Below are 25,971 nucleotides of genomic sequence, written 5' to 3'. Positions count from 1 at the left end.
AGAATACCTTAGAGGCCTAGCAGTCAGATATTGATCAAATGAAGTGTGATGCAGTCACAAAAAGGAGTATCAGTCAGCCATTAAAAATAGCACTGTTATAAGTCTTTGACGAGGAAAGGTGTTCATTATACCCTTGGTGAAAAGAGTCAGCTAGAAATGAGTATCAATTTCCTGTTAAACATGGTAGATTGATGTGCTTATCTTCCTTCCTAAAACTACCAAGATGACAATAAAAAGATAAAAAGCTAAAAAACTGCAAAGAGAAGGAGAACAGAGAGGACAGCAAGTGAGAAATTCGTAAGATAGGAATCAGGTGGATAGTTGTTAACAGAAGGAAAAAAGCTAAAACCCAGCCACCAGCAGGGGGAGCACCCAGAAGTAGCGCCTGGATCTGAGCCTCAGGAACCCAGACAGGTGGAGGCATTAGGGCCCTGAGTACTTCCGAAAGCTGAAAGGAAGAGTGGTGGGCAGTGTGTGTAAGAAGCAATTAGGTCCTAACAGCCCTTCTCTAGTCTGACCACCCAGGCAGCTGCCCCTCCCACCTTAGCAGAAGACAGGAATTCACTTTGGAGAGTCTAAATGGAGAGGCTCCAGATTCAGAGGCACCAGCTGGCCGTCCCGCTTACAGCTCCGGGCAAGAAATCAGATCCTGTCTTTCTGGGGGAGGTCTTCAGCTCAACAGAAAACCTGCATGTATTGACCTTGCAGGTCTTTTAGTGAAGGAGCTGCGTGCCCACCTGACCGTTGTTCAGTGAGGCCCACCTGCTGACCAGCTCTGCCCAGGCCCACAGAGCTCCAAGGGTGCTTTCCCTTGTGCCCTCTAGGGAGGGGTAGCCCTTCCTCAGACGTTTGATTAAGACTTCTAACATGAAAGACGGAGACAAAAAAATGGTACTCAAAGGAAGGCTAGCAGCGGTTCTCAACCTGTGGGTCGCGACCTCGGAAATCACATAGAGCAGATCAGATGTTTACATGACGATTCATAACAGTAGCAACATCACAGTTATGAAGTAGCAACGAAAATAATTTTATGGTTGGGGGTCACCACAACATGAGGAACTGTATTAAAGGGTCGCGGCATTAGGAAGGTTGAGAACCGCTGGGAGAGAGTTGAAAAGCCTCAAAAAACTATCTCCGATGTCCTCAGAGAAATAAGAGAAGCGGTGGCATCCACAATTCTGTAAGAGCAGAATGATTTCAGAGGAGGATTGGAAAAAAACAAAACAGGAAGAGCTCTTGGAATTGAGAAATAAACAAACAGCAGAAACAAAATCAGAATAGTTAGAAGGTAGAACCATCCTGGAAAGTAGAACAGAGAACAGAGAGGTAGACAATCGGAGGCAAACAATAAGGAGAGGAAATGATCACAGAAATAACATAAGGAAATTCCCCAGAACGGAAGAACATGGGCTTCCTGATTGAAAGGGACCACTATTGACTGAAAGGGGCCTGATTGAAAGGGGCCACTATTGATTGAAAGGGGCCTGATTGAAAGGAGCCACTATTGATTGAAAGGGGCCTGATTGAAAGGGGCCACTATTGACTGAAAGGGGCCTGATTGAAAGGGGCCACTATTGATTGAAAGGGGCCTGATTGAAAGGGGCCACTACGGGTCCAGCACCATGAGTTGGAGTAGGAGGGGCCCACGTCAAAGCACGTCATCATAAAATCCCCAAAGCTTCCGGAATGAAAACAAGTTGCATCCAAAGGATTGGGAATCAGAATGATGCCCACTAGCAACACCAGAAGTGATTCCTCCAAAATTCCGAGGGATAATGTTTTGAACATAACATATGGTCTCAGTATCAACCAAACGTAAGGACAGACTCACGAAGTTTTCAGACACACAGGATTTCAGTATATTGGTTTTCCATAGGCCCTTTCATATAAACGTTGACAAAAGACAATTTTATCAAAATGAGGAACTAAGAAATAAGACGACATAGAAATGAGGATAGCATGTGGTTCGTTTTTCTGTAATGTAGGTTGTTTTTTTCCGGGAGGATTCAGGCAACAGGATCCTGTGAAATGCTGGGAGTTGGTCACAGTCATAGACTAAGCCTCCTCATGGGGCGATTGAAGGGTAGGTAGGGATGACAGCCGTGCACCAGGCCTAGAGAGCAACTGCCCAGGCTATCAGGAGAACAGTGGGCTTCAGGAGGAATGTCCCTAAGAAGAAAGAAAGTGGAATCGATTGATTACCTGCCGGATGAGCTTGACTGTAATCAGGGGCATTTCATTAACTTCGCTACAAATTTGAGGCTGAATTAGTAATAAACAGCTAAAAAATTTAAGAAAAATATGAGACAAAGCAAACAGTACAAGTGAGGAAATCTAACAAGATGCTGTGTATTTCAGTTGTGAATTATGATCCCATTGTTATAATAAAATAAACTCTAAATGTTTCACCAAAAATGATAACCAGACTGTCAGGATAGAGAGAGGAAGAGAATTGTGAGGGACTAAAGTGAGGAGGGAGGAGTGAGATTAAATCCTCCATCTGCCACAGTGGATGCTGATAGGGAAATGTTTAAAATTGTAAGTTAAGAAATAGTAGGGAAAATGTGTTATTTAGAAATACAGAATTAAATGCCAGAAGAAACAGCTAACGAAGTTGAAAAGAATTGGTGGTGGAAGGCAGGATCTGGGGGGGTGGGACCAGGGACTATTTTATAAGCTTTGTGGTACTTTCACTTTTTAAATAATGCTCATGTGTTTGTTTACTAGAAATATTTTTTTTTTTATCTTCACCAGAGGATATTTTTCCATTGATTTTTAGGGAGACGGAAAGAGAGAGGGAAAGACAGAGAAACATCGATGTGAGAGAGACACATCAATTGGTTGCCTCCTGCATGCACCTGACCAGGGCCCGGGCCAGAGAGGAACCTGCAACCTGGGCATGTGCCCTTGATAGGAATTGAACCCAGGACCCTTCAGTCCACAGGCTGACACTCTGTCCACTGAGCCAAACCGGCTAGGGCATGCTAGAAATAAAATTTAATAAAAGTGAAAGAAAATACTTTTACAATTTGGGTTTTTATTTTTAAACATATACACATTTTAAAATGTCTGGGGAGGGTATTTACTAACATGCTAACAGTATAACTCTGAGTGATGTAACTATGGTTGATTTTTATTTTCTTTTTTATTTATATTTTCTATAACAAGTTTTATTATCTGGGCAACAAAAATATTTTTAAATGTTTTTCTTCAAGTGTTCATTGTATATGCACTTAAAGCATATACTTTCCTTTTTACAAGTAACTTATCTTGGAGATCAGAAAGAGAGCCCTGAAATGTGGGGCTACAGCTTATATCATGTTTTATTTTCAACATTTGTGATAGACATTGATTTTTACCTTGAATATATTTGATCTATTTTTTGTCTAATTATTTTATTTTTAAAAACAATCTCTTCTTTTTAAAAATACGTTCTTATTGATATTTAGAGAGAGAGAGGAAGAGAGAGGAATAGAGAGATAGAAACATCGATGAGAGAGAAACTTCATCAATCGGCTGCCTTCTGCATGTCCCCTATTGGGGATAAAGCCCGCAACCTGGGCATGTGCCCTGACCGGGAATCAAACCTGTGACCTCTTGCTTCCTGGGTTGACACTCAACCACTGAGCGACACCAGCCAGGCTCAGCCTAATTATTTTATTTTTAAAAGTAGAGGTGTTTGTATATAAAGAACAGCTTCAAATTAGTACATTTCCTTTCCTCTTCCCTAACTTATATGATTTTGTATCTTTCAGCATTGGAGGCCTTATTCTGGACACAACTGTATCTGATCCAAACTTGGTTGGAATTGTTGTTTACACACCAGTTATTAATGGTAAGGATTAGATATACTATTTCATAATGATATCAAGGCTTTCTATGCTCTTAAATGCTAATAGGAATCTTAGGGCTCGGACTTAAGAGGGCTGTCTGTCCCATCCCATTCATTCTCTCTCCAACCCCAGGTTGCTGCTCAGAGTGAAAATGACCTTCCCCTTTTTCAACATGCAGAACACATTTTTGAAAAGAACTGTTTCTTAATCTTATTACTGATATACATTTGAGAGTCAGGCATACCTGGCTTTTAAGGGTAGTGAGGCAAAATGCGGTAGTTCAGTTCTGGATATTTGGGTTATATCTACTATCTTGTGTTGTTTTACTGCTGCTCCTTATCAATTTTCATGGATAAATCAGAGTTAGCTCAGTTTGAATCAGTTGCTTGAGTCACTTGAGTCCATGAAAATCTGTCATCCCTCTCATTAAATTCAATAAAAATTAAAAGCAAAAGAAAAAAATCTATCAGTCCCCTGCTGATCCCTTTAAAATCTGCCTTATGTTTTTTCTTATCTATAAAATGGAAATTACAGTACTTAAGTTCACAGGGATTTTTCTATGGATTCTGTTTAATAAGATAATTTTAATCCAGTCCTACTAGGTTTTGGTCTGGCTCTCATTAAATTGGATTTGAGTATAGCCCAAGTGAATATAATTTAAAAAGTAATTCTGCCTGGTGAAAACATGTCACAGGATATACTACACATCTAATATAAATTACTTTTATATACGTATGTATAAGAAAACATTTTATTTGACGATAAGTTCTCCAAAATACACTTTTATATCTAAAATTTCTACTCTACATTGAAATTTTTTTTTTAATATATTTTATTGATTTTTTACAGAGAGGAAGGGAGAGAGATAGAGAGTTAGAAACATTGATGAGAGAGAAACATCGGTCAGCTGCCTCCTGCACATCTCCCACTGGGGATGTGCCCACAACCCAGGTATATGCCCTTGACCGGAATCGAACCTGGGACCTTTCAGTCCGCAGGCCGACGCTCTATCCACTGAGCCAAACCGGTTTCGGCGACATTGAAATTTTTATATAGCTTTAGAATGTGCAGGGTATATAAGAAGATAATCTAGATTAAAAGATGACTTTCTTGAGGTTTTTTAAATAGTGCCATATACAAATTTTTTTAGTAACCTGAGAAGAAAAGTGTCTAGCCTTGTCTTTTGAATAAATCTAGCATACGTTGTCTCTCATTCAGATGATAAACATGGTACATCTTGTTACCTAGTTTTATATCTTGGGATTTTATAGTAACTTTTAAAAAGAACTTATTTTGGTCTGCTTTCAGACCAGACAGTAAGTCAGATTTGAAAAAAATAATGTTTTTCATAACAATGCTTTTCATGCCTTTGGAATATCTACCTCCACTTAAATAAATCCGCATCTCAGAAGAACTTTTTATTTTGTTTCATTGGCCCAGGGTGTGACATAAAGAGGCTTGCAGTTGGTTGAATTGATGCAAGTTGTTTAAAATATGAGGCTACCTATCTGTTTTCCTATGTTTCAGGGATTGGTGGTAATTTGGTGGCCATTCAGGCGAGCAGGATTTCTACGTACCTCCACTTGCATAGCATTCCAGGAGAACTGCCTGATGAACGCAAAGGCTGTTACTACCCATTTAGAACTTTCTTTGGTTCAGGTATGTGCTTGTGGATTTTTACATGTTTTATTTCAGGAACTTCTCTCTGTGAGGATAGGCGGGCAACAGTTGTTGAATACGTATTTTGTAAGTATTGCACAACTTTGTTATTTCTGAGTGCTAAATAGATCTTAAATAGAATAGATTTTGTTCATTAAATCCCAGTGAGCAAAAAATCATTCCTATCAATTCTGCAGTTGTTGAGGAGCTCTGTGTAATTTTTCTCTCTTGTCCCTTTCTCTGGGATATCTTGTGAATGAGTCGGAAAGAGGAACCTCATGGATACGGGCAAACAATGCTAGGTGGTTTAGGGAGATGGGTGGGCTCCCTATAACATAGGGAGAATTTTAAAAGAAATTTATTTTTAGCAATTGAATTTTATGTGATACAGTAACTAAAAGGTAATCCCCAAATTTCAATACATTTCTTTTTAGCAGTTGAATTTTATGTGATGCGATGTGGTATCATGACTAAAAAGTAATCCTCAAATTTCAGTAACTGACCTATTATTAACCAAAATATGATTTTGTTTTAACAACGTTTACATTTTACCTTACAGGAGTAAATCATAAGTCTGCTCAAGTTCTGCTGCTTTTAGTGATTCCCGGACATTTAATTTTCCTCTACACGATTCATCTGATGAAAAGTGGTCACACTTCGCTAACTGTAATCTTTGTAGTAGTATTTTTATTTGCTGCTGTGTTACAGGTAAGAGTTAAAACCTCTTGTCATCTCCATTATGCTCAAATTGATGTAAAAGTATAAATACATGTAAATCTAAAGGCTTGAAATATTTTAACATTTAAAAAAATCAACTTACTGCCTTCCTAATGATTTGATCTTCTTAAAACTAGTAACTCAGGACCTGTTTTAATATGATCTGATCAATAGAACCTTTGGATTTCCTGTTTTCTGGATTCCATGTCTTCCTGTTATTTATTCTCTTGTTTTATATGAATACTTCTTCTAATAGATTACTGAGGAAGAGTGCATCAGAGTAAATATTTGGAGCCTTTGCATCTTGTAAAATGCCTTTAAAATTTTTTTTTTTTATTGATTTCAGAGAGGAAGGGAGAGAGAGACAGAAACATCAGTGACAAGAGAGTATCAGTGGTTGTCTGCCTCCTGCATGCCCCACACTGGGGACCGAGCCTGGAACCCGGGCATATGCCCTGACCGGGAATCAAACCGCGACCTTCTGGTTCATAGGTCAGTGCTCCAGCACTGAGCCACTTTTTTTTTTACTTTTTTCTTTCTGTTCATCGATATGTTGACTGGATATAGAATTCTGTTTCTTTTAGGAAACAGAGAAAGGCATTGCTTCCTTGTCAGTTAATTTCCCCCATTACCGTTGAGAACAGCAGATGCCATTCTCATGGCTGATTTCATTGTACAAATTTACTGTTATCTCCCTGGAAGCTGGCAAGATCTCTTTACCCCATTTCTCTTAAATTTCCTGTTGATGTGCCCTGGTTTGGGTGTATTTGGACTGTTTTGTTGAGCATAGCCAACCTTTTCAAAGTAAAAAATCATGTTCTTCTGTTGTAGGAACATTGTTTGAATAGCTTCTTTGGTGATTGTCTCTCTCTTTCTGGAATCCTAATTGCTTCCTGGGACTCTTGCATTAAACTTCTTATCTTTTCTTATTCTCTATTTCTTTATCTTTTTTTCCTTTCTATGGGAGATTTCTGTGCTTTTGTAAATCTTTTCACTGCTGTGTTACTGGAGTTACTGGAGAGAGTAGAGGTGAATGCATATGCTCAGCTTGCCATCTTTACTTTACATGGAAGGCTATTAATTTTAAAATGGAAGGAAATTGTCTTTATTTTCAAAATGTGTGATCAATATAATACATGTACAGAATTTTAAGATTAAATAGCACTAAAGGGTTCTACCTTTCAAACATTTCTCAGGCAGTCACTTTGAAATATTTTAGCTATTTCTTCTGATAGTTATCTGTATGTTTTAAAGTAATGTGCCTAAATTTCTAGGTTTTTTATTAATCTCAGAGATGCCCCATCTTTCCCATACAGTTATATTACAAGTTTTTGTTAAATTAGTAGTCAGTGTTCCTATTATTAGGACTACCTAAACATTGTTTACTATAGAGCCAGAAAATACACTGTGATTATATTTTATTTTGTGTATTTTTATTTTTCTTGGAGTTAATAATTACATATTTTTTCATTTGTATCCTTTTTTTTTTTATAAATTGTTCTTATTTTTTTCCAACGGTTCCGGCTTTATTTTGGTTTCTTAGTCATGACTTCTTGCTAAGCTTTATAGGATTTGGTACTTCCTACACTGAGAAATCCTAACGCCGTAAAGAATGCATTCAAATAATTCTTTAGAGAGAGAACATTTGAATGTGGCCTTTCAGGGGTTTGACTAAACGAGTGAGGCTAGAGGATAAGTTTGGGGACACTATTCTAGTAGAAAGAAACTGCGTGATGCTAATGATGTTAATGAAATTAACTGACATTTACAGTGTTTCCAATATGACCAGTGCTCTTAAGTGCTTTACATATTTTGTTTCAGTTAATTTTCACAAAGATTCTCTGAGATTTCTTCTTTATATGTAAGTCAGTAATTTTCAAAGTGAAGCATATGTGAAATAATGTGCTGTATATGGAAAGAAAAGATTTAAATGTCTATATGTTTTTCCTCATTTGCTTAAAATGCTTGTTTTCTTCTATTTTATGATTACCTTGTAATGAGCATACTATATTTGCACAGTGTTAAGTATGCTCAAACATTTTATGCTGAAAAGGATACGTAATTTAAAACTTTATTTATTTATTTTTAAAATATATTTTATTGATTTTTTTTTTACAGAGTGGAAGGGAGAGAGAGATAGAGAGTTAGAAACATCGATGAGAGAGAAATATCGATCAGCTGCCTCCTGCACATCTCCTACTGGGGATATGCCCGCAACCCAGGTACATGCCCTTGACCGGAATCGAACCCGGGACCTTTCAGTCCGCAGGCCGACGCTCTATCCACTGAGCCAAACCGGTTTTGGCCGTAATTTAAAACTTTAGAGATTCCTGAGTAAAAGCATAGAGATAGAAAAGCACAGAGCTTATGAAAGAAAGAGAAAGTTACTCATACACAGGACCTCAGAGAAGGGAATAGATGAGATAAGGTTAAAAGGATAGATTAGGGACAGTGTAGATGGAAAGGCCTTAAATGCCCGGCAAGGGGGACTAGAATCTATTCTTAAGATAACAAGAACCCTTATGACTTAATTAATATTTTAACTTTTCTACAGTTATAGTGCTGGATATTTTATTAGAAGTCACCTGTAAATAATTCATTCACTTATTCATTCAATAAGCCTTCGTTCTAGTAGATGCAGGAATTGGTTTTAAATCCCAGGATGAATAAATTCAGACCCTATCCTCAAGGACTCATAGTCTGGAGGGAAGACCATTACATGAACAAATAATTATAATGAATATAATATCATAATCTCTCTATATAAAAGCCTAATGTGCAAAGTGTCCCCTCGGGAGTTCGACTGGGAGTTGGATTGCTTGCTCTGATGTGCGCTGACCACCAGGGGGCGGTGCGGAACAAAGGAAGTCCCCAGCCAGCAGCCGGCAGCCACTAGGAACCCTACCCATTCACAAATATTGTGCACTGGGCCTCTAGTATAATATACTAAACTCTGGGGGGCAGTTACATATAACTTGCTGTCAGAGCTTGGAAGAAAAAGCAACTAACTACCTGGGGAGTAATATTTTTCCACTGTTCAGTAGGAACAAAGTTATTTCAAATGCCTTTTTACTGCTGGCTACCTTTATTGCTTTATATGATATGGTCATTTATTATAATTTATGTTCTCCTCAATCCCCTGGTACATATTCAGAGGCTATTCATTGGTCTGTTGATAAACATGCCATTTTTAGAACATGTTTCTATTTATAACTCTACCTCTTTGCCTCATGGATTGATTTGACATTTGTTTCTTGTTCTTATGTGTCTGTCTCACCCATTCTAGAGAAAGGCTCTTTGTTTTACTCATTTTTTACATCTCCAGCATCTAGCCCAGGGGTGGGCAAACTTTTTGACTTGAGGGCCACAATGGGTTCTTAAACTGGACCAGAGGGCCGGAACAAAAGCATGGATGGAGTGTTTGTGTGAACTAATATAAATTCAAAGTAAACATCATTACATAAAAGGGTACGGTCTTTTTTTTAATAGTTTTATTCATTTCAAACAGGCCGGATCCGGCCCGCGGGCCGTAGTTTGCCCACGGCTGATCTAGCCCCATCCCTATTGCTCAGTGAGTGTTCATTAAACTGAATGTATCTTGTCAGCTCTGTCTCTTCCTTCAGTAGGAGGGAAAAAAACTTTAATCTACATTTAGGTCCCAGATATTCCAGAAAAAAAAATACAAAAACACCACACACACACACACACACACATACACACACACACACACAGAGAGAGAGAGAGAGAGAGAGAGAGAGAGAGAGAGAGAGAGAGAGATGTAAATTTTCTCCTTGCTTTCAGTAAACACCAGTTTCCTCTCTTACACTGATATAGGTATTTAAAATAAAAGGCAATGAACATAAAACCTCACAAGTTTTATCAATGTTCAGTCAAAATTGTAAGGATTTGCTGAAATGTTTAAAGATGAAATGACTTGATATCTAGGGGTATGGATAAAGCAGAATTGGTCATGAGTTGATAATTGATGAAACTGAGTGGTGGTAATGAGCTTGCCATGGGATCTGTACTGTTCTGTCTATTTTTGTGTATGTTTGAATTTTTCTATAAAAGGAACTTTAGTATAGGAGCTCTTCAGAGTATATGAGTTTTCTAATTTTGGTCCTATGGCTAGTTCTTGTGTCAAGTGAAAGTAGAAAGTCCATTTGAGTTTGAAATTGTTTGGGACTTGGAATGGTTTAGTTTGTGTCTTATTTACACACTAGAGGCCTGGTGCACAAAATTTGTGCACTCGGGGGGGGGGGGTCCCACAGCCCGGCCTGTGCCCTCTCGCAATCTGGGATCCCTCGGGGAATGTCTACCTGCTAGCTTAGGCCCACTCCCTGGGGGATCAGGCCTAAGCTGGCAGTCAGACATCCCTCTGGCAGCCCGGGAGCCCTCGGGGGATGTCCACTTGCCAGCGGGAAGCAGGCCTAAGCTGTAGTCAGACATCCTTAGCGCTGCTGAGGAGGCAGGAGAGGCTCCCACCACCACCGCTGTACTGGCAGCCATCCGCCAGGCTTGTGGCTGAAAAGAGCTCCCCCTGTGGGAGGGCACTGACCACCAGGGGGCAGCTCCTGCATTGAGCGTCTGCCCCCTGGTGGTCAGTGTGTGTCATAGTGACCAGTCATTCCTAGTCGTTCTGCTGTTAGGGTCAGTTTGCATATTACCCTTTTATTATATAGGATGGACTCCATTATGTCGCAAATTATGTTGTTCAGGTATTTATTATGGGTCTTGCAATTAAAAGGAACCTAACAAATGTGCCTTTGTTTTGTGATGTTAAGGCCATTGAACCATGGATGTAGATGGGATGGATTGTTGTCTTCCTCATGTTCTTGCCCAGTGCCCAAGAACAATCGGAGTAGTTGAAATATGTCAAGGCCAGAGTAATGTGTGAATGGCATTCCTGATCAATCACATTACATGTTGAGTTACTTTTTCAGTAGTAGGGATGGGTTGGCACCAAACTTCACCATCCTATATTGCCCGTTACACCTTTTGTGTCATCAGTGAGCATTTACTTAGTATGAAGCTGCTAGCTGTGGTTAAGGGTATAATTGTTGACCTTAGAACACAATTTTTCATCTATATCAAATTAGCCCATTGAAGCTACAACTTTGATGTGCTAGAACCAGAGTGTACTTTCTTCTACAAACTCAGGGGCACCTGGGTTCTTTCTCTCTGTGCAGTGATTTCCTCTGCCTTCACATCTTACTCGTTCAGGTGCTCCACTGACTGCTTAAAACCTGCTAGTTTGTGAAATGAAAAGCATAATATGGAATTCCAGGCTGTGACGGACCTTGCTGGGTTTCCTTCTAAGATGTACAGAAGGGAGTATCTTCTTCAGGGCTTTCTGTCTCTAATTCATTCTTGCCTTATCCCCTACCGTCTTTTTCAAGGATGGAGTACCTTGACTGCATAATAAACCTGAGAAGGGTCAAAGATAACTATCAGTCAGATACACAGACTGGCAATCTCTCTACCCAAGACGGAACAGCAGTACATTGTGATTCATTTCCCTATTTTATTTAAAGCCCCTACTTGTTCCCCTTTGTATTAGAAAGCCTTCCTTTGTGAAAAGCAAAAGCATAGAGTGTTAGGGTTTTTTTGGGCCAGTGACAGGCTGTGAAAGAATTCACAGCTAAAAGAACAGATAGATGCAGAAAGAAAGTTTATTTTTACTTTCCCCGAAGGGAAAGGGCCAGTGCATTGCTAATCAATACAAAAGGCAAAGAACAAAAAAGCTGCTGTTTCTTTTAAAGGCTTGGACAAGGAAAGGAGGGTGATTTGGGGGCTACTGCTGTTGCTAGGTGAAATTGAGCAGACATCTGGGGGATTGTCTTTGTTAGTTCTTTAGGACAGTTTGGGCAGATGTCCTGGGGAGGTGTCTTATCTTTTTACAGTACTTTTCCAAGGTCTATAAAACATTATTAGAGCAAAAGTTATGAAGAGTTCAAAAAGAGGAGCCGGGGTGGGGGTGGGGGGTGGGGGTTGGGGGGGGTTAGGGAACTTTCTACTAATTATCCCTGGGTTGTAAACCAGCAGGGAGGAGGGGTATGTATGTAAAAATGCAGCCTTGAGAGTAGCTTATCTTATCCCCCAGTTTGAACAGAGGGGCCCTTTGAACCAGAGGAGCTAACAATCTTGGTATTTAATTACCAGGTGCTTTGCATAAATTGTGGAAGGCTACAGCAAAGAAAAAGAGAGGCCTTTTTTACATCCTAACATAGAGTTTGGGTCACATACCCTACAAAAGGCCAAAAGAGGAGTATATTGACATTTTTTTTCTGCTAAAAAGTCTAAATGGGAAAAGAACAATGAGACTTTTCTAGCCCTAGATGCCTATTGTATTCCAACAAAGTGTTTAATAAAATTGGTCAACAGTGCAAACCATCTCTAAATGAAATTTTTAGTTGCCTGTTTTAGCTACTGATGGCTTCCTACAGAAAATTAGGTTACCACAAACTCTACAGAATTCTAGTAGCACCAGAATTCTAGTAGTCGTGAGCGACTCACTGTGAAAGTTTGGTTGTAGAAAACCGTCGCTCCTGGCATATCTGTTTTTTTCATGTGGGAGAGACAGAATGTTTCTTTTAAACGGTGGAATGATAACAAATTTTCAGTATGTAAAGTTGAGAGTTGTAACTATCACGATTTCATCAACTATGTAATACATACAGTCTTCCAAGTACTGTGCTCACCACTGTGCAGAAGAAATGAGAGACTGTGTCCCTGCCACTTAGGACCCTCTCTTAGCCGTGGGAGATTAGAATTAAATGAATGAAACAGCTAGAAAGAGCCTAAGACTTACCTCCTTAGAGTCTTCTTCCCCTGTCACTTCAGAATCAAACTTGGTGCTTGTGCCTGGCTTTCGTTCTTTAGAAGATTTCTTGGGTGAGATTGGAGTATACATTACAGCTGATGAGAAACTTGAACTAATAACAATATATATGAAACTCTTTTTAAAAATTAATTCCTTTATTTATTGTTACCATAGCAAAGAAAAATTCATTTATCATCATAATAAAACAAACATCCAAGTGTTTTTATACATATATTGTAAAACAATGGATATCTTAATCAATGCTCTTTGGAATTCAAGTCACAGAAACCTGCTGGCACTTGCTTACACAAAAATGGGACTTTATCAAGAAATATAAAACTAGATGTGGAATTGGAGGGGGAGGAAGACACTCCCACCATTCGTGGGGACAGAGGTGGAGATCTAGAAAGCATTGGGCCTCCCCATCATGACTCTCAGGCTCCTTTAAGATGCATAATCTTCCGTCTTCACTGGCTCCTTTCTCTGTTGTCTGCATTGCACTTCTGGGGCAAAAGTTCCCATCGTTGCATGCCTTTCATTCATGGGGACAGTAGCCTGCTTTTTCACATCCAGTTTCAACTGTGAAAGCTCAGATATGAATGGTCCAATCTTGGCCCCGTAGCCATTCCTAGTCCGGGGGGGCGGGGGGCATTGCCAGGGAGCAGGGTCATGTAGTAAAAATATGGTTACTGGAAACTACTCTTAACAAAATAATAATACTTATACTTTTTAAAAATATATATTTTTGTTGATTTTTTTACAGAGAGGAAGGGAGAGGGATAGAGAATTAGAAACATCGATGAGAGAGAAACATCGATCAGCTGCCTCCTGCACACCCCCCACTGGGGATGTTGCCCACAACTAAGGTACATGCCCTTGACCGGAATCGAACCCGGGACCCTTCAGTCCGCAGGTGGACGCTCTATCCACTGAGCCAAACTGGTTAGGACAATACTTATACTTTTTGTTAATATAATTTTAAAAACAGATGCCTCCTCAAATTTTATGACTAAGCAATACTTGTTGAATTTTATGCTTACGTGTCAATTGCACCATCTCATCTCTCCCAAAAGGTTTGTACTCTCAAGAAAAATTGTTCTCAGCAAATCCCAAGCCCACTTTAAACGTGAACATGAACGCCCTGCGTAATGAAATAGGGTATTGGTTAATACGGATTAATGAATTTCTAAGAAGTGTTTCTGTTTTCCAAATAACAGTTCATGGTCGTTTTAAAACATGTGGTTTGTGGTATGAACGTGGCCACAATACAAACAGTGCAAATTAAGAGCAAACATCTTCCATTTCTCCTCTAGTAGAACATGCTTGGGGCAGAAATATGGCCTACATACTCGCGAAAAGCAGCATTGACGAACGTGTAATTGAAAAATAAGCTAAATAACAGGCATTGACAACCTCTTCTGAAGTCACAGTCACATGGTTCTGTGTAATTATTTTAATTATGGAAACATAAAAATTAATGTTTCCAAAGAAGACAAATCTCTATAAGCCAGACTATCTGTCATCACATGCAGAGGAAAGAAGAGGGAAACTAAGACCCCAGTGCGCAGAACATTGGAGAAAGATCAGAGCTCTCTTGCGTGAGGCCGGAGCTTGCATTTCTGCTCTGTTTCTTATTTTGTGTCCTTAGTTAAGTTTCATAACCTCTCTGGCCTCAGAGGATAAGCTAATGTGTATAAAGTGCTTGGTAGAGTTCCTGGAACATAATAAGTTTCCAATAACGGCGGGAGCTGCAGTTAATCCTCATTATTGTCCTCGGCATTATTATTCTCTCCCTCATTATTGGGGCAGGTTATTCAGTGCCCTGAGGCTTCTCATCTCCACACCACCCACCCTTCCTCGGCCCTGTCTGTGCTCTCCGACTGTGCAGCACTCTTCTTGCTCTTGTGATGAGCGACCTGAGCTTCAGACACTGCCCTTTCCCTGCTGTCTCCCAAATTGGTATCTCCAGTTAAATGTTGAAAAGGCATCCCAAACCTAACACGGCCAAGACGGAATTCCTTATTTCCCCCATCATCTGCCCCATACTGGTGGAGGGGTGGTGGACAAGAAGCCACAAGTGGGCACAAGGGGGTACATAAGCAAGATCCCCTGAATCTGTCAGCTTTCAGTTCCTGACCCCATAAAGTCCCACTGGGAGGGCCAGAGACTTCCTCCCATAGACTTCACATTTGCCGTGTTCTGCTGGTCCCCATGGCAGGCGTCACCCAGGTCTTGCTCCTGCAGAGTCTGTGCAGGATGATAGGGAGACTCCTGGACTGGGAACAACTGGTTCTGGTTCTGGTTCTGGTCACTTAGCTCTGTGGCCCCGGCTAAGTCTCAGCACTGTCCTGTGGCTTGCTTTCCTCACTTGTATTTTAAGGGTGAGTATCACGAAGGTAACCTGTAATTTTCATCCAAACCAGGGCCCTTGAGAATGAAAGGGAGCTGTTAATAACTAAAACAACAGCCTGGCCAGTGTGGCTCAGTGGTTGAGCACCAACCTATGAACCAGGAGGTCGAGGTTCGATTCCCTGTCAGAACACATGCCCGGGTTGCAGTCTCCATCCCCAGGAAGGGGCGACCAGGGGGCAGCCGATCAATGATTCTCTCATCATCGATGTTTCTGTCTCTCCCTCTCCCTTCCTCTCTGAAATTAATAAAAAATACATTTAAAATATATTTATATTAAAAAATATTAGAGCGACAAGTATAAACCGTTACTATCCTGGGCACACCAGGAAGTATAGTGGCCCTCGCTGTCATGCAAATCCCCTCCTGCATTCATAACGTATGATTTTGTGAATTCCCACTCCCATAATAAATATGATTTGTTGCAAAGCATTGTTGTATGTATTAGTAATATGTGTTAAAATTAAAATAGTCTGGTAACTGAAACAGTATGTTAATGTTAAAATCTGTAATTACTACTAAAGTAATATTAAGTTAAATTGCCTTTGATGGTTAGCCAGAGAACCCAGGCAATACATAAAACATTGTTTTCCTGAAAAATTATATTCCAAGTCTAAATAGATCATTCTGAATTGGTCTGTTTTTAAATGTAGAAGCTATCTATTTTTGAATTTTGTTTGGCCTAAAACAGACTCCCTGGGGTTCCCAGGTATACGCTGTAATCCCAGTACCTCTGTAATTTACCTGGAAGTCTATAATCAACTTGTTTTGCCATGATTCGACTGGGTACTTTGTTGGGATCAGTTGTATCTCTTTCTGACCTGTGACTTTTGAGAGGAAAAGAATACTGGTTCTCTAATACATAAGCCAGTTTTTCTCCTTTTCACCTAAGTTGTTCTTTCTGAAAGATTTTCATCTCTGGCAGTTCTTTTCTTAAGGCTTGGTAATCTGCGCCACTTTTCATCTACATACATACAGATTTCAAAAATTATAGTAGCAACTGTTTATGGAGCATTTATTGTGAGCCGAGCATTGTTCTAGTCACTTTGCAGGTAGGAACTGGCTGAGTCTCACAACAGCCCAGGAGCTGAGTTACACTATGAGTTCCCAACACAGACGCGGCATTTGGCGTGGAGAGAAGTTAAGTGATGTACCCAGAGCCAGACGTGTGATGGAGCCTGGCTCCAGTCTACACTCCTGTGTTTACAAGAATAACTTGGGCACTTTGTTTAGCCCTTAGTGAGGGTCATAGTTTTCAGGATGGCAACTTCCATAGGCTTGAAGCTGTATCTTTGATTTCATTAGATCTTTTCACAGAGTTTGCACAGAAACAATGTCTACTGGAGTCAAGTAGGAACCCAGTCAAGGACATAAATATGTCCCGGGTGTCCTGAGAGGAGGAGGACAGAGTGCTGTGGAAGCTTAGTCCTGGGAGAGCTTCTTTCTTTGGGAACAGGGACGTTTTGTAGTGCATAAGAGTCTGTGGAATCTATAGGAAATGCCATTTCAACAGAAGGGAGTAGCCTTAAGTAAATGAGAAAATGCAGGGTATTTGTAGAAAACTAGAGGCCCGGTGCATGAAATTGGTGCACGGGTAGGGTCCCTAGGCCTGGCTGGCAATCAGGGCTGATCAGGGCCTACCAGCTGCCAACTGGGGCCTCCTTTCCCCAGCTGCCAGCCAGGGCTTTCCTTCACTCTGCGCTTCCCCTTGGTGGTCAGTGCATGTCATAGCAAGCAATCGAACTCCCAGTCTCCTGGTCGAACTCCCAAGGGGACACTGCATATTAGGCTTTTATATATATACTAGAGGCCCGGTGCACAAAAACTTGTGCACTCGGGGGGAAGGGGGGGTCCCTCAGCCCGGCCTGTGCCCTCTTGCAGTCTGGGACCCCTCGGGAGATAATGACCTGCTGGCTTAGGCCCGCTCCCGGGTAGCAGAGGGCAGGCCCAATCCCTAGGTGCAGCCCCTGGTCGGGCTCAGAGCAGGGCTGATTGGGGAGTTGGGGTGCCGCCCCTGTCATGCACAGAGCAGGGCGGATCGGGAGGTTGCATTGCCACTCTCAGTCACGCTCAGGGTAGGGCCGATTGGGGGGTTGGGGCACCGCCCTGTCACACTCAAGGCAGGGTCGATGGGCAGGTTGTGGCGCCACCCCCTGTCACGCACAGAGCAGGGCCAGTCAGGGGGTTAGGGAGCTCCCCCCTGTCACTCACAGAGCAGGGCCCATCAGGGGGTTGGGGAGCTCCCCCCTGTCACGCACAGAGCAGGGCGGATCAGGGGGTTGGGGCACCGCACCCTGTCACACTCAGGGCAGGGCTGATGGGGAGGTTATGTCTCAACCCCGTCACACACAGAGCAGGGCCCATGGGGGGGCGGGGTTGGGGCGCTGCACCCTGTCACACACAGAGCAGGGCCGATCAGGGGGTTGTGGCCCCGCCCCCTGTCATACACAGAGCCGCAGGGCGATCAGGGGGTTTGGGCGCTGCCCCCTGTCACGCTGATCCCGGTGCCGGGAGGCCTCGCGGCTCCGCTGATCCTAGTGCTGGGAGGCATATTACCCTTTTACTATATAGGATAGAGGCCAGGTGCACGGGTGGGGGCCGGCTGGTTTGCCCTGAAGGGTGTCCCGGATCAGGGTGGGGGTCCCCACTGGGGTGCCTGGCCAGCCTGGGTGAGGGGCTGAGGGCTGTTTGCAGCTGGTCACACACCCTTCAGGGTGGGGGTCCCCACTGGGGTGCCTGGCCAGTCTGGGTGAGGGGCTGAGGGCTATTTTCAGGCTGGCAAGTGACTGAAGCTCCCAACCGCTCCTTTTTTTCTTTCTTTTTTTTATTCTGGGCCAGCTTTAGCTCTGAGGCTCCAGCTTTTAGGCCTCTGCTGCTGAAAGCAGGTTTCTGGCCTTTGTTTACCTTCTGTATTTGAAACAATGTTGTGATCCTGCTGGCTGAAGCCCAGCCGACTAAAACAGGTTTCTGTGGTTTTGTTTAGCTTCTATATTTGTAACATAGTTGCTTAGAGTTGCAGCTCAGAGGCCGGCAGCGGCAGGCGGGGAACGTTGGAGTCCTCCGTCACTGAAGCAAGCAAGCCTCATGTTCGCTTTAAGCTGCCTGGCTGCCGGCCGCCATCTTGGCTGGCAGTTAATTTGCATATTTCCCTGATTAGCCAATGGGAAGGGTAGCGGTCGTATGCTAATTACCATGTTTCTCTTTTATTAGATAGGATAGATAGTTAGAATTTCTGAAGCACAGGGCTTATGAAAGGAAGTGATGGAAAATAAAATTGAAAACTATAGGCAAGATCCTGAAAGGTCTTAAAGACCAGAATAAAGAGTGTAGCTTATTCTGTAGAATGATAATTTTCAGCACTTTCCCCACTCCCAGCAAACCTGAGAGATCTGATACATTTCCTCTGATGCAGTGGGGATAGTGCGTAAGGGCTTGGGCTCTGCTTGACGCCACTCACCACCTGTGGCAGTTTGGGCAAGGCAACCTCTCAGGGACTGTGTTTTCTCATCTGTAAAAGGAGACTAAGAATAGACCTACCTCAGCAGCTTTTTATAAGGAAAAAAAGAGATAATGCATCTGAAGTGCTGTTATTGTTTCAGTATTTTATCATCATCATCATAGTAGCTGTGGATTACTGGGCAATGAGTCTCTTACGGTGTCAGTGAGAGGATTAAACCCTGTGGATTCTAGCATTAAGAATCCCTACCATGCCTCTGATAGCCCATTCCTTGGAGTCATTCTTCTAAGTAAGGAAGAAGTGGCAACATGACAGTAAGTGGAACCCCAGAATAAGCACCCAGTAGCTGAGCTTGGCAGCTTAGCCTTATTGGCTTAGCCTTGTTGGGCAAGTTATTTAATTCTTTGGGGTCTTCTTGCTCTTCCCTATAAAATGAGGGCAATGATTTATCGTTGCACAGTAGTTATAAGTACCTGGCACATAGTAGGTCCTCATTAAGTGGTGTGGTTATATATTTTATATTTCGATACTTAACCCAAATCCAATTCCCAGGTGGCACCTGAAAGCAAAGAGCTGACCGACTAGGGGATTTTAACAGTTTGCCTGACTGACCTCACTCACATTCTTTTTTCGCTCCTCAGGATTTAAATCTGCCAGATTCCATCTGGAAAGCAGGGATCTCTTTATTCTTTCTGTGTGACTGCTCTGCCTCTGCCTTCTAATTGGTTTCTGTCTGTTAGCTTGGGTTGAGAGAAAAGTGTGAAGAGAATGATAAAGGAAAAGTGAGGGGAGGGTCTCCAGTTCTAATACTTTTTTCACTTTTAACTTTGGGAGTTGATTCATATGGTTACCTGAAGGTAGGAAATTGAAATATTAGGTGAATTTTTGAGATTCCTTTTTAGCTATGTGATTGCATTTGTGTGATATAATAAAGTGATTATGCTATTATAGCTTAGATGGCAGGGTCTTAAAATTGAGAGGTCTCCTGTGATTAATTCGCTAGAGAGGTATGCTGGGGCTCCAGGCAGTTCTGCATAGAAGATGCAATGACTGCCCTGCCTCATTAGAGGCACAGCATCCTGCATCCCGTGGAGCAAGTCATTGAGAAGTGGAGCTCTTTTCAGCCTGTCGAGTCTGAATAAGAAGAAGATAGGATCAGGGAAGCTGAGCCATCTTTTTCTAGTGTGCTGTGTAGGCCGTTCCCCTGAGCCCTGCTGAGATTGCAGACATGACTTAGAGGAATTTTCACATCACCTACCAAAAAATCTTATGGCATAGCTGTGTGCAAGCGCTAATGGAAAAAACCATTCCTCAAATTTTTCAGAATAAAATCTTGGTTGATTGTGACCCAGAATATTCACTCCCAAAGGACTGGCCTGAATGATTCTATAACTTAAAATTTTTAGTTATTTAAAAAAGTAAATATTTAGCGCCATACCACTTTTTAATTTTAAAACGAAATAGCCATGTTAGTCCTGACTAACAAAACGAATCTAAATTGTTTTTGTGCCATCTAGGGAAATGTAGTAAAACGAGACAGGTTTGCATTCATTAAAAGGGATTCTTAAAGATGTCAAAGGATGATGAAACCATCATTCTGTGTCAGAAATAAAAAGACACAGTTGAATTCATTGCTATTGTAAAGGAGTTATGCTGGGATCAGGCAAAATGTCTCTAGGCAGAGCAGACTCCTGATCTTAGCATTGTAGGGAAGTGTACAATATAATATTCTATTGTATGAATATTCCATAATTTATTTACCCATTCTTCTTCTATTGGACTTTCAGGTTATTTATATTTTTTTCTATTAAAAATCAAGGCTATGAATATGTGTGTCCTCGAACACATTCTGCGAGTTTCTTTTGGACAGAAGGTCTTAGCTATTTTTGTGCCATGGGCCTCTGGGGCAGTTGGGCGAATATTATGGGCTCCTCCTCCAAATCAGGTCCCTTCTTGTCTCACCTTCCCCCACCTGCCACCTTGCAAACATAGTTCAGACCAAAGCAAAGATGCTTTTGTCTGAATATCAGGAGATTGACTTCCTGTTGACTGGTAATCCTAAATTCTTCTTAACAGACATTTAAATATTAGACTTTAGTGCATAAAATTTCCAGTCTGGAAACTGGATTAGGGAAGCATATTTTTATAGGGGAAATGAATTCAGCCTTTGTAAGTTAGGGGTTGGGAAGTACTGTGCTAATGAGCTCTTTCTGGTGTTTATTTGTTTCATATTTCTAAGCATTCCTCTCCCAAAGAAATCATCTTCCTTCACACAGTACACAAGGCTATTTGTTACTGGCCGTTAGTTGGGGCATGGAGAGGAGACTAGCACCTGGGAATGCTGATTCTACCTCAGAGAAGGTGCTGGCCAAGAGAACCACTATTGTCCAGAGCAAATATATATTCTTGTACTTTACATATTTATTTAAATTCCAAGTAACACAGCTAGAAGGTGCACAGTTAGCTGGGGCTACAAAACTGCCTTTCCAGAAGGTATATTTACCTCTAAAAGGTTATGCATATTCCATAAAGAACAAACAGATGATGTGAAAGAAAACACAGCTTACTCTTACTTTGATTTTTGAGGTGTTTTCACTGTGAAAAGCATGCATTTCTGAAATAACCATTTAGTTTTAAAATAAAACATGTTGCGTTATGTACCTGCTACTTAATGCCATTTTAAATAATTCATTATTCACAATATTCTAAGGAAACACTGAGCCAAACCACTAGGGCTAGAAAAGTGCTCTTCAGTAATCCACTGTACTTGACGGCTTGTCCCTAACCAGTGAACGTTAACCTCTCTAATCTTAAGTCCCCTTGACCCTTCAGGAGTTTGAAAATCTCAGAATCCTTCCACTCTAAATGGATAAACACACACACACACACACACACACACACAACAACAACAACAAACAAAACAAAACAAAACAAAATAAACCATTTATCTGATTCCCAAACTCAAAGCATCACAGAGGTCTTTTTCCAGGGATGCACAAAAGTAGGTGTATAGTTGTAACACAAATAAATACTACAAAATAAATCATAATACAGGAATAAACTGTTTACCTGTGTACTCACAACTGTAAACCTACTTTTGCCCACCCCTGTATTCCCGATATCCTAGAAAACACATGATTACCTTAGTATTTGAATAGTCACTTAAAATAACGACACACTGTCTACATCTGTATTTATATAGACAGGTCATTCCTCAATGCTCTTACCTTCTGTTCATTGTTCTCACCATGAAATTTTCTTCTGCAAGCCACCAATGGCCTTATCCTATATAATAAAAGCCTAATATGCTAAGTGTCTGGTTGTCCTGGCGTCCCATCGTCCGTTCAACCAATCAAAGCATAATATGCTAATGATATGCTAAGGCCACTCAACCACTCCCTATGACATGCACTAACTACCAGGGGGCAGATAGTCGACTGGTCGACCAGTCACTATGATGTGCACCGACCACCAGGGACAGATGCCCCAACTGGTCAGTTGCTTGCTGCTGGGGTCCGGCCAATTTTAGGACTGAGAGAGATGGGCCAGACACACCCTGGAGCACTCCCATGGTCCCTCCCCAGTTGGCCAACCTCCAGTGTCCCTCCCCGCCCTGATTGTGCGCCAGTGGGGTCCCTCAGCCTGGCCTGTGCCCCCTCACAATCTGGGACCCGTTGAGGGATGTTGGAGAGCCAGTTTCGGCCCGACGGCAGAACGACCAGTTGCTATGATGTGTACTGACCAACACGGGACAGACTCTCAATGCAGAAGCTGCCCCCTGGTGGTCATTGTGCTCCCAAGAGGGAGCACTGCTCCACCAGAAGCCGGGATCACGGTTGGTGAGCACAGCAGCTGTGTTGGGAGCCTCTCCAGCCCCCGTGGCAGTGCTAAGGATGTCTGACTGACAGCTTAAGCCTGCTTCTGGCGGGGGCAGGCCTGAGCCATCAGTCGGACATCCCCCAAGGGCTCCCAGACTGCGAGAGGGCACAGGCTGGGCTGAGGGACCCCCCAATCGAGTGCACGAATTCCGTGCACTGGGCCTCTAGTAATTAATAAATGAATGGTCAGTTCTCCATCTTTATTTCAATCATTTAGGAATTAAATGATTCCTAATTGTAATATTTATATTCTTCTTCATGTATCTTCTTCCTACGTCACAGGATTATCATATAGAAAAAAGTTGAAACAAACCAGTGATTTGGCAGTTGCACAGTTCTATTAACTATAAGGATGATTGTGGTAATTGGGAGTCTAGAAGAAAATGAGAAGATACATGTGAAATGTTGAAGAAGAATTTTATCACAGAAATAATGAAATGTATTCTTGTGAAAAGAAAATCTTCCTGTCAATGAGCTATTTCTTCTTTTCAAGCATGGTTCTGAGATGCATGCTGTTAACTTTTTGAAAGCAGTAGTTTAGACTCATGGTCATGTTCACCAGACTGGGAATGTCCAGGCCACAGGAGTAATCGCTGGTGTTCTCTTGTAGGTATTTACCTTGCTGTGGATCGCTGACTGGATGGTCCGTCACTTCTGGAGGAAGGGAAAGGACCCGGACAGCTTCTCCATCCCCTACCTAACGGCACTGGGGGACCTTCTTGGGACAGCGTTGTTAGCCTTAAGTTTTCATTTTCTTTGGCTTATTGGAGATCGAGATGGAGATGTTGGAGACTAATTAATCCTACAAACTGCTCTCAAGTTACCGAGAAGGAAAACGCAAGATAACCGCCAATGGCTTTTTCAAAAATCGTAAATCAGTCGTTTGACTTCAGTCGGGGCACTCTGCACTTGGCCCTGATTCCATTAAATGGCCTTAACGTTTTTTAAAGGAATTTGTGTCGAACCAGAATGAACAGTATTTATGCTAATTTCACACAGACATAGAATCAAGCTCAATCTCCGAAGTTAATGAAGTAGGAAAGCCTATAGGATGTTTACAGTGAATCATTTTAAAACCACAGACACAGCAGAAATGTACTTGATTATTGTTTAACCTATAATGCCAGTTTAGGGGAGAGTTCTAGTTTAACCTCTCTTGTCTCACAGATGTGTGGTGCCTACCGCATACCATCCATAGAATGAAAGGGGCCCAACCACGCTTTTCAATAGTTTTTAACTATACCCGCCTCTCTGCTAGATGAGGAACAATTTGCCAATTACTTACTCCTCACCTGACCTAAATAGGTTCTGCTGAGCATAAGATAAATGGACTTTGACCTGCTGCTATGAATTTCCCTGTGCCAATGCTAATTCAATTTCACCTCTGCAAGTCCTTGGCAGGCTGCCCTTGAAACACAGAATGACCTTGAGAGATCTTTCATGAAAGCAGTGGGTCATTTTTGATCATTGATTTGTTGAAAGAATGTCGATCTTGTTCAGAAGACTTAATAGTTAAGAACAGGAAATAATCCAAGCTGCATTTGTAGAGACGAGAAAGTGTGTGTGTGTGTGTGTGTGTGTGTGTGTGTGAGAGAGAGAGAGAGAGAAAGAGGAGAGAAATTTTTGATGGAGAACTGAATCTTGGCTTGTTATTATCAAAGATCATAGTGCTGTTAGAATGTTAGCATTATATAGTTATTCTTAAATACACTTTATTGACATACTTTTGTCATTTGGTCCAAAAATTTTGTTACTGTCCTGAATGTAGTATTTCTTACCTACATGATAATTGTTTCTTATTAAAACCACTGTGCCATTTAACATAGAAGATTTAGAATGGGCAGGTGATGAATTGGTTCTTCTGGAGAAGTCCGTTGATATTTTGAGGTGCGCCATTTTAAGAGAGAAGTTGGTGGGTTACTTCAGTGGTTTCTTATGCCTGTACATGTCATCTGTTTGTTCAGGCTCATTGCTACAGGGGACCCTGTCATACACACTGCTATATCTCAGTTTCTAATCTCTGATCTATATTCCAAACACGTAACCAACATTTATTCATTCAATAGGTGAGCATTTTTATATCACATGTTGTTCATTTTTAAGACCATCAGATATTTAATAATTTAGTTGATAAGGGAAGAAAAATGCACATTAGCTTTGATCTTCATGGCTTAGTTGTGAGTTAGTGTTAATATTATATAAACAGTAGGTTGTTTATACATCTATTGGGAAAGTGTTCCTATTAAACTCTTTAAAATAAGGGGACCATGGTTTAGAGTTATATATTGCTTATTTTAAAACTTTAATTATTCCATTCTTCTGCCTTATAATGAAGCTTCTAAGGCAGAGAACTGAGCGAATTATCGAATATCTCCTTTGGAGAGTTATAACGTCACATAGTGAACATTCTTATGAAAGAAAGAATGATTAAGTTAAGCTGACGAATATTTATCTGCAAAGACTTTTTTATTTTTAAAAAATCCATAAATAATTTATTTGATTTTATTGTAAAGTACTGGTAAATTACTTGTTTACATTTGCACCATGTGATTCATAAACATTTATATTTCCCAATGATTTCTCTATTTTGATTTTTTAATATCAAATAGTGAACAGCAAGCCACATGTTTGTAAAGATTGATTTTAGAGGAAGGAAGAGAGAGAGAGAGAGAAACATCAATGTGAGAGAGAAACATCAGTTGGTTGCTTGAACCCGCAACTAGGTATGTGCCCTGACTTGGAATCAAACCCACTACCTTTTGGTGTACATCCAACCAACTGAGCCACACCGGCCAGGGCCAGCAAACCACATTTTTAAAGCATCTATCAACCCCTGTAGTCTAGTACATTGACAGCGCCTGTGAAATAGGTCAGGTGGGTCTTTCTCTGTATTACAACAAAAGAACTGGAACTCAGAGAAGTTACGTTTTACAGGTTGCACGGCTGCAAAGTGACCAAATTGTGACTAAAGATCAGGTGTCCATCTCCTGAGCCAGTACTCTTCCTATGACCCTGCCGTCCCCCCCCCTCCCCCCAATGCACCAGGAGTACCTACCTAATTACCCGAGAGAAGAGCAATGGAGAAGCAGGGCTGTCTATGGAACAGAGCATTGCTGCTGCTTTTAGATTTCAGGCAGGGAGACCTCCATTTAATGTCTTGATGGTAAGTGTAGCCAACTGTGAATTATTCATGTT

General features: G+C 41.4%; 1 protein-coding gene across 2 annotated transcripts in view; it reads left to right on the top strand.

Moving 5' to 3' along the window:
• The window catches only part of SLC41A2 (solute carrier family 41 member 2), a 79,488-nt gene extending 54,140 nt beyond the window's left edge, over positions 1–25,348 (top strand). For both annotated transcript variants that reach the window (XM_081082916.1, XM_081082917.1), the window contains exons 8-11: positions 3,756–3,835; positions 5,361–5,492; positions 6,052–6,200; positions 23,387–25,348. In XM_081082916.1, the coding sequence (XP_080939042.1) occupies positions 3,756–3,835; positions 5,361–5,492; positions 6,052–6,200; positions 23,387–23,572 (547 nt within the window). In that variant the 3' untranslated portion in view covers positions 23,573–25,348. The remainder of the gene's footprint in view (positions 1–3,755; positions 3,836–5,360; positions 5,493–6,051; positions 6,201–23,386) is intronic.
• Positions 25,349–25,971: the final 623 nt, after the last annotated feature.

Source organism: Myotis nattereri (genome assembly GCF_964212035.1).
Source record: "Myotis nattereri genome assembly, chromosome: 2".
NCBI classification, from domain to species: Eukaryota; Metazoa; Chordata; class Mammalia; order Chiroptera; family Vespertilionidae; genus Myotis; species Myotis nattereri.
This window is presented reverse-complemented; position numbering and strand designations above follow the sequence as displayed.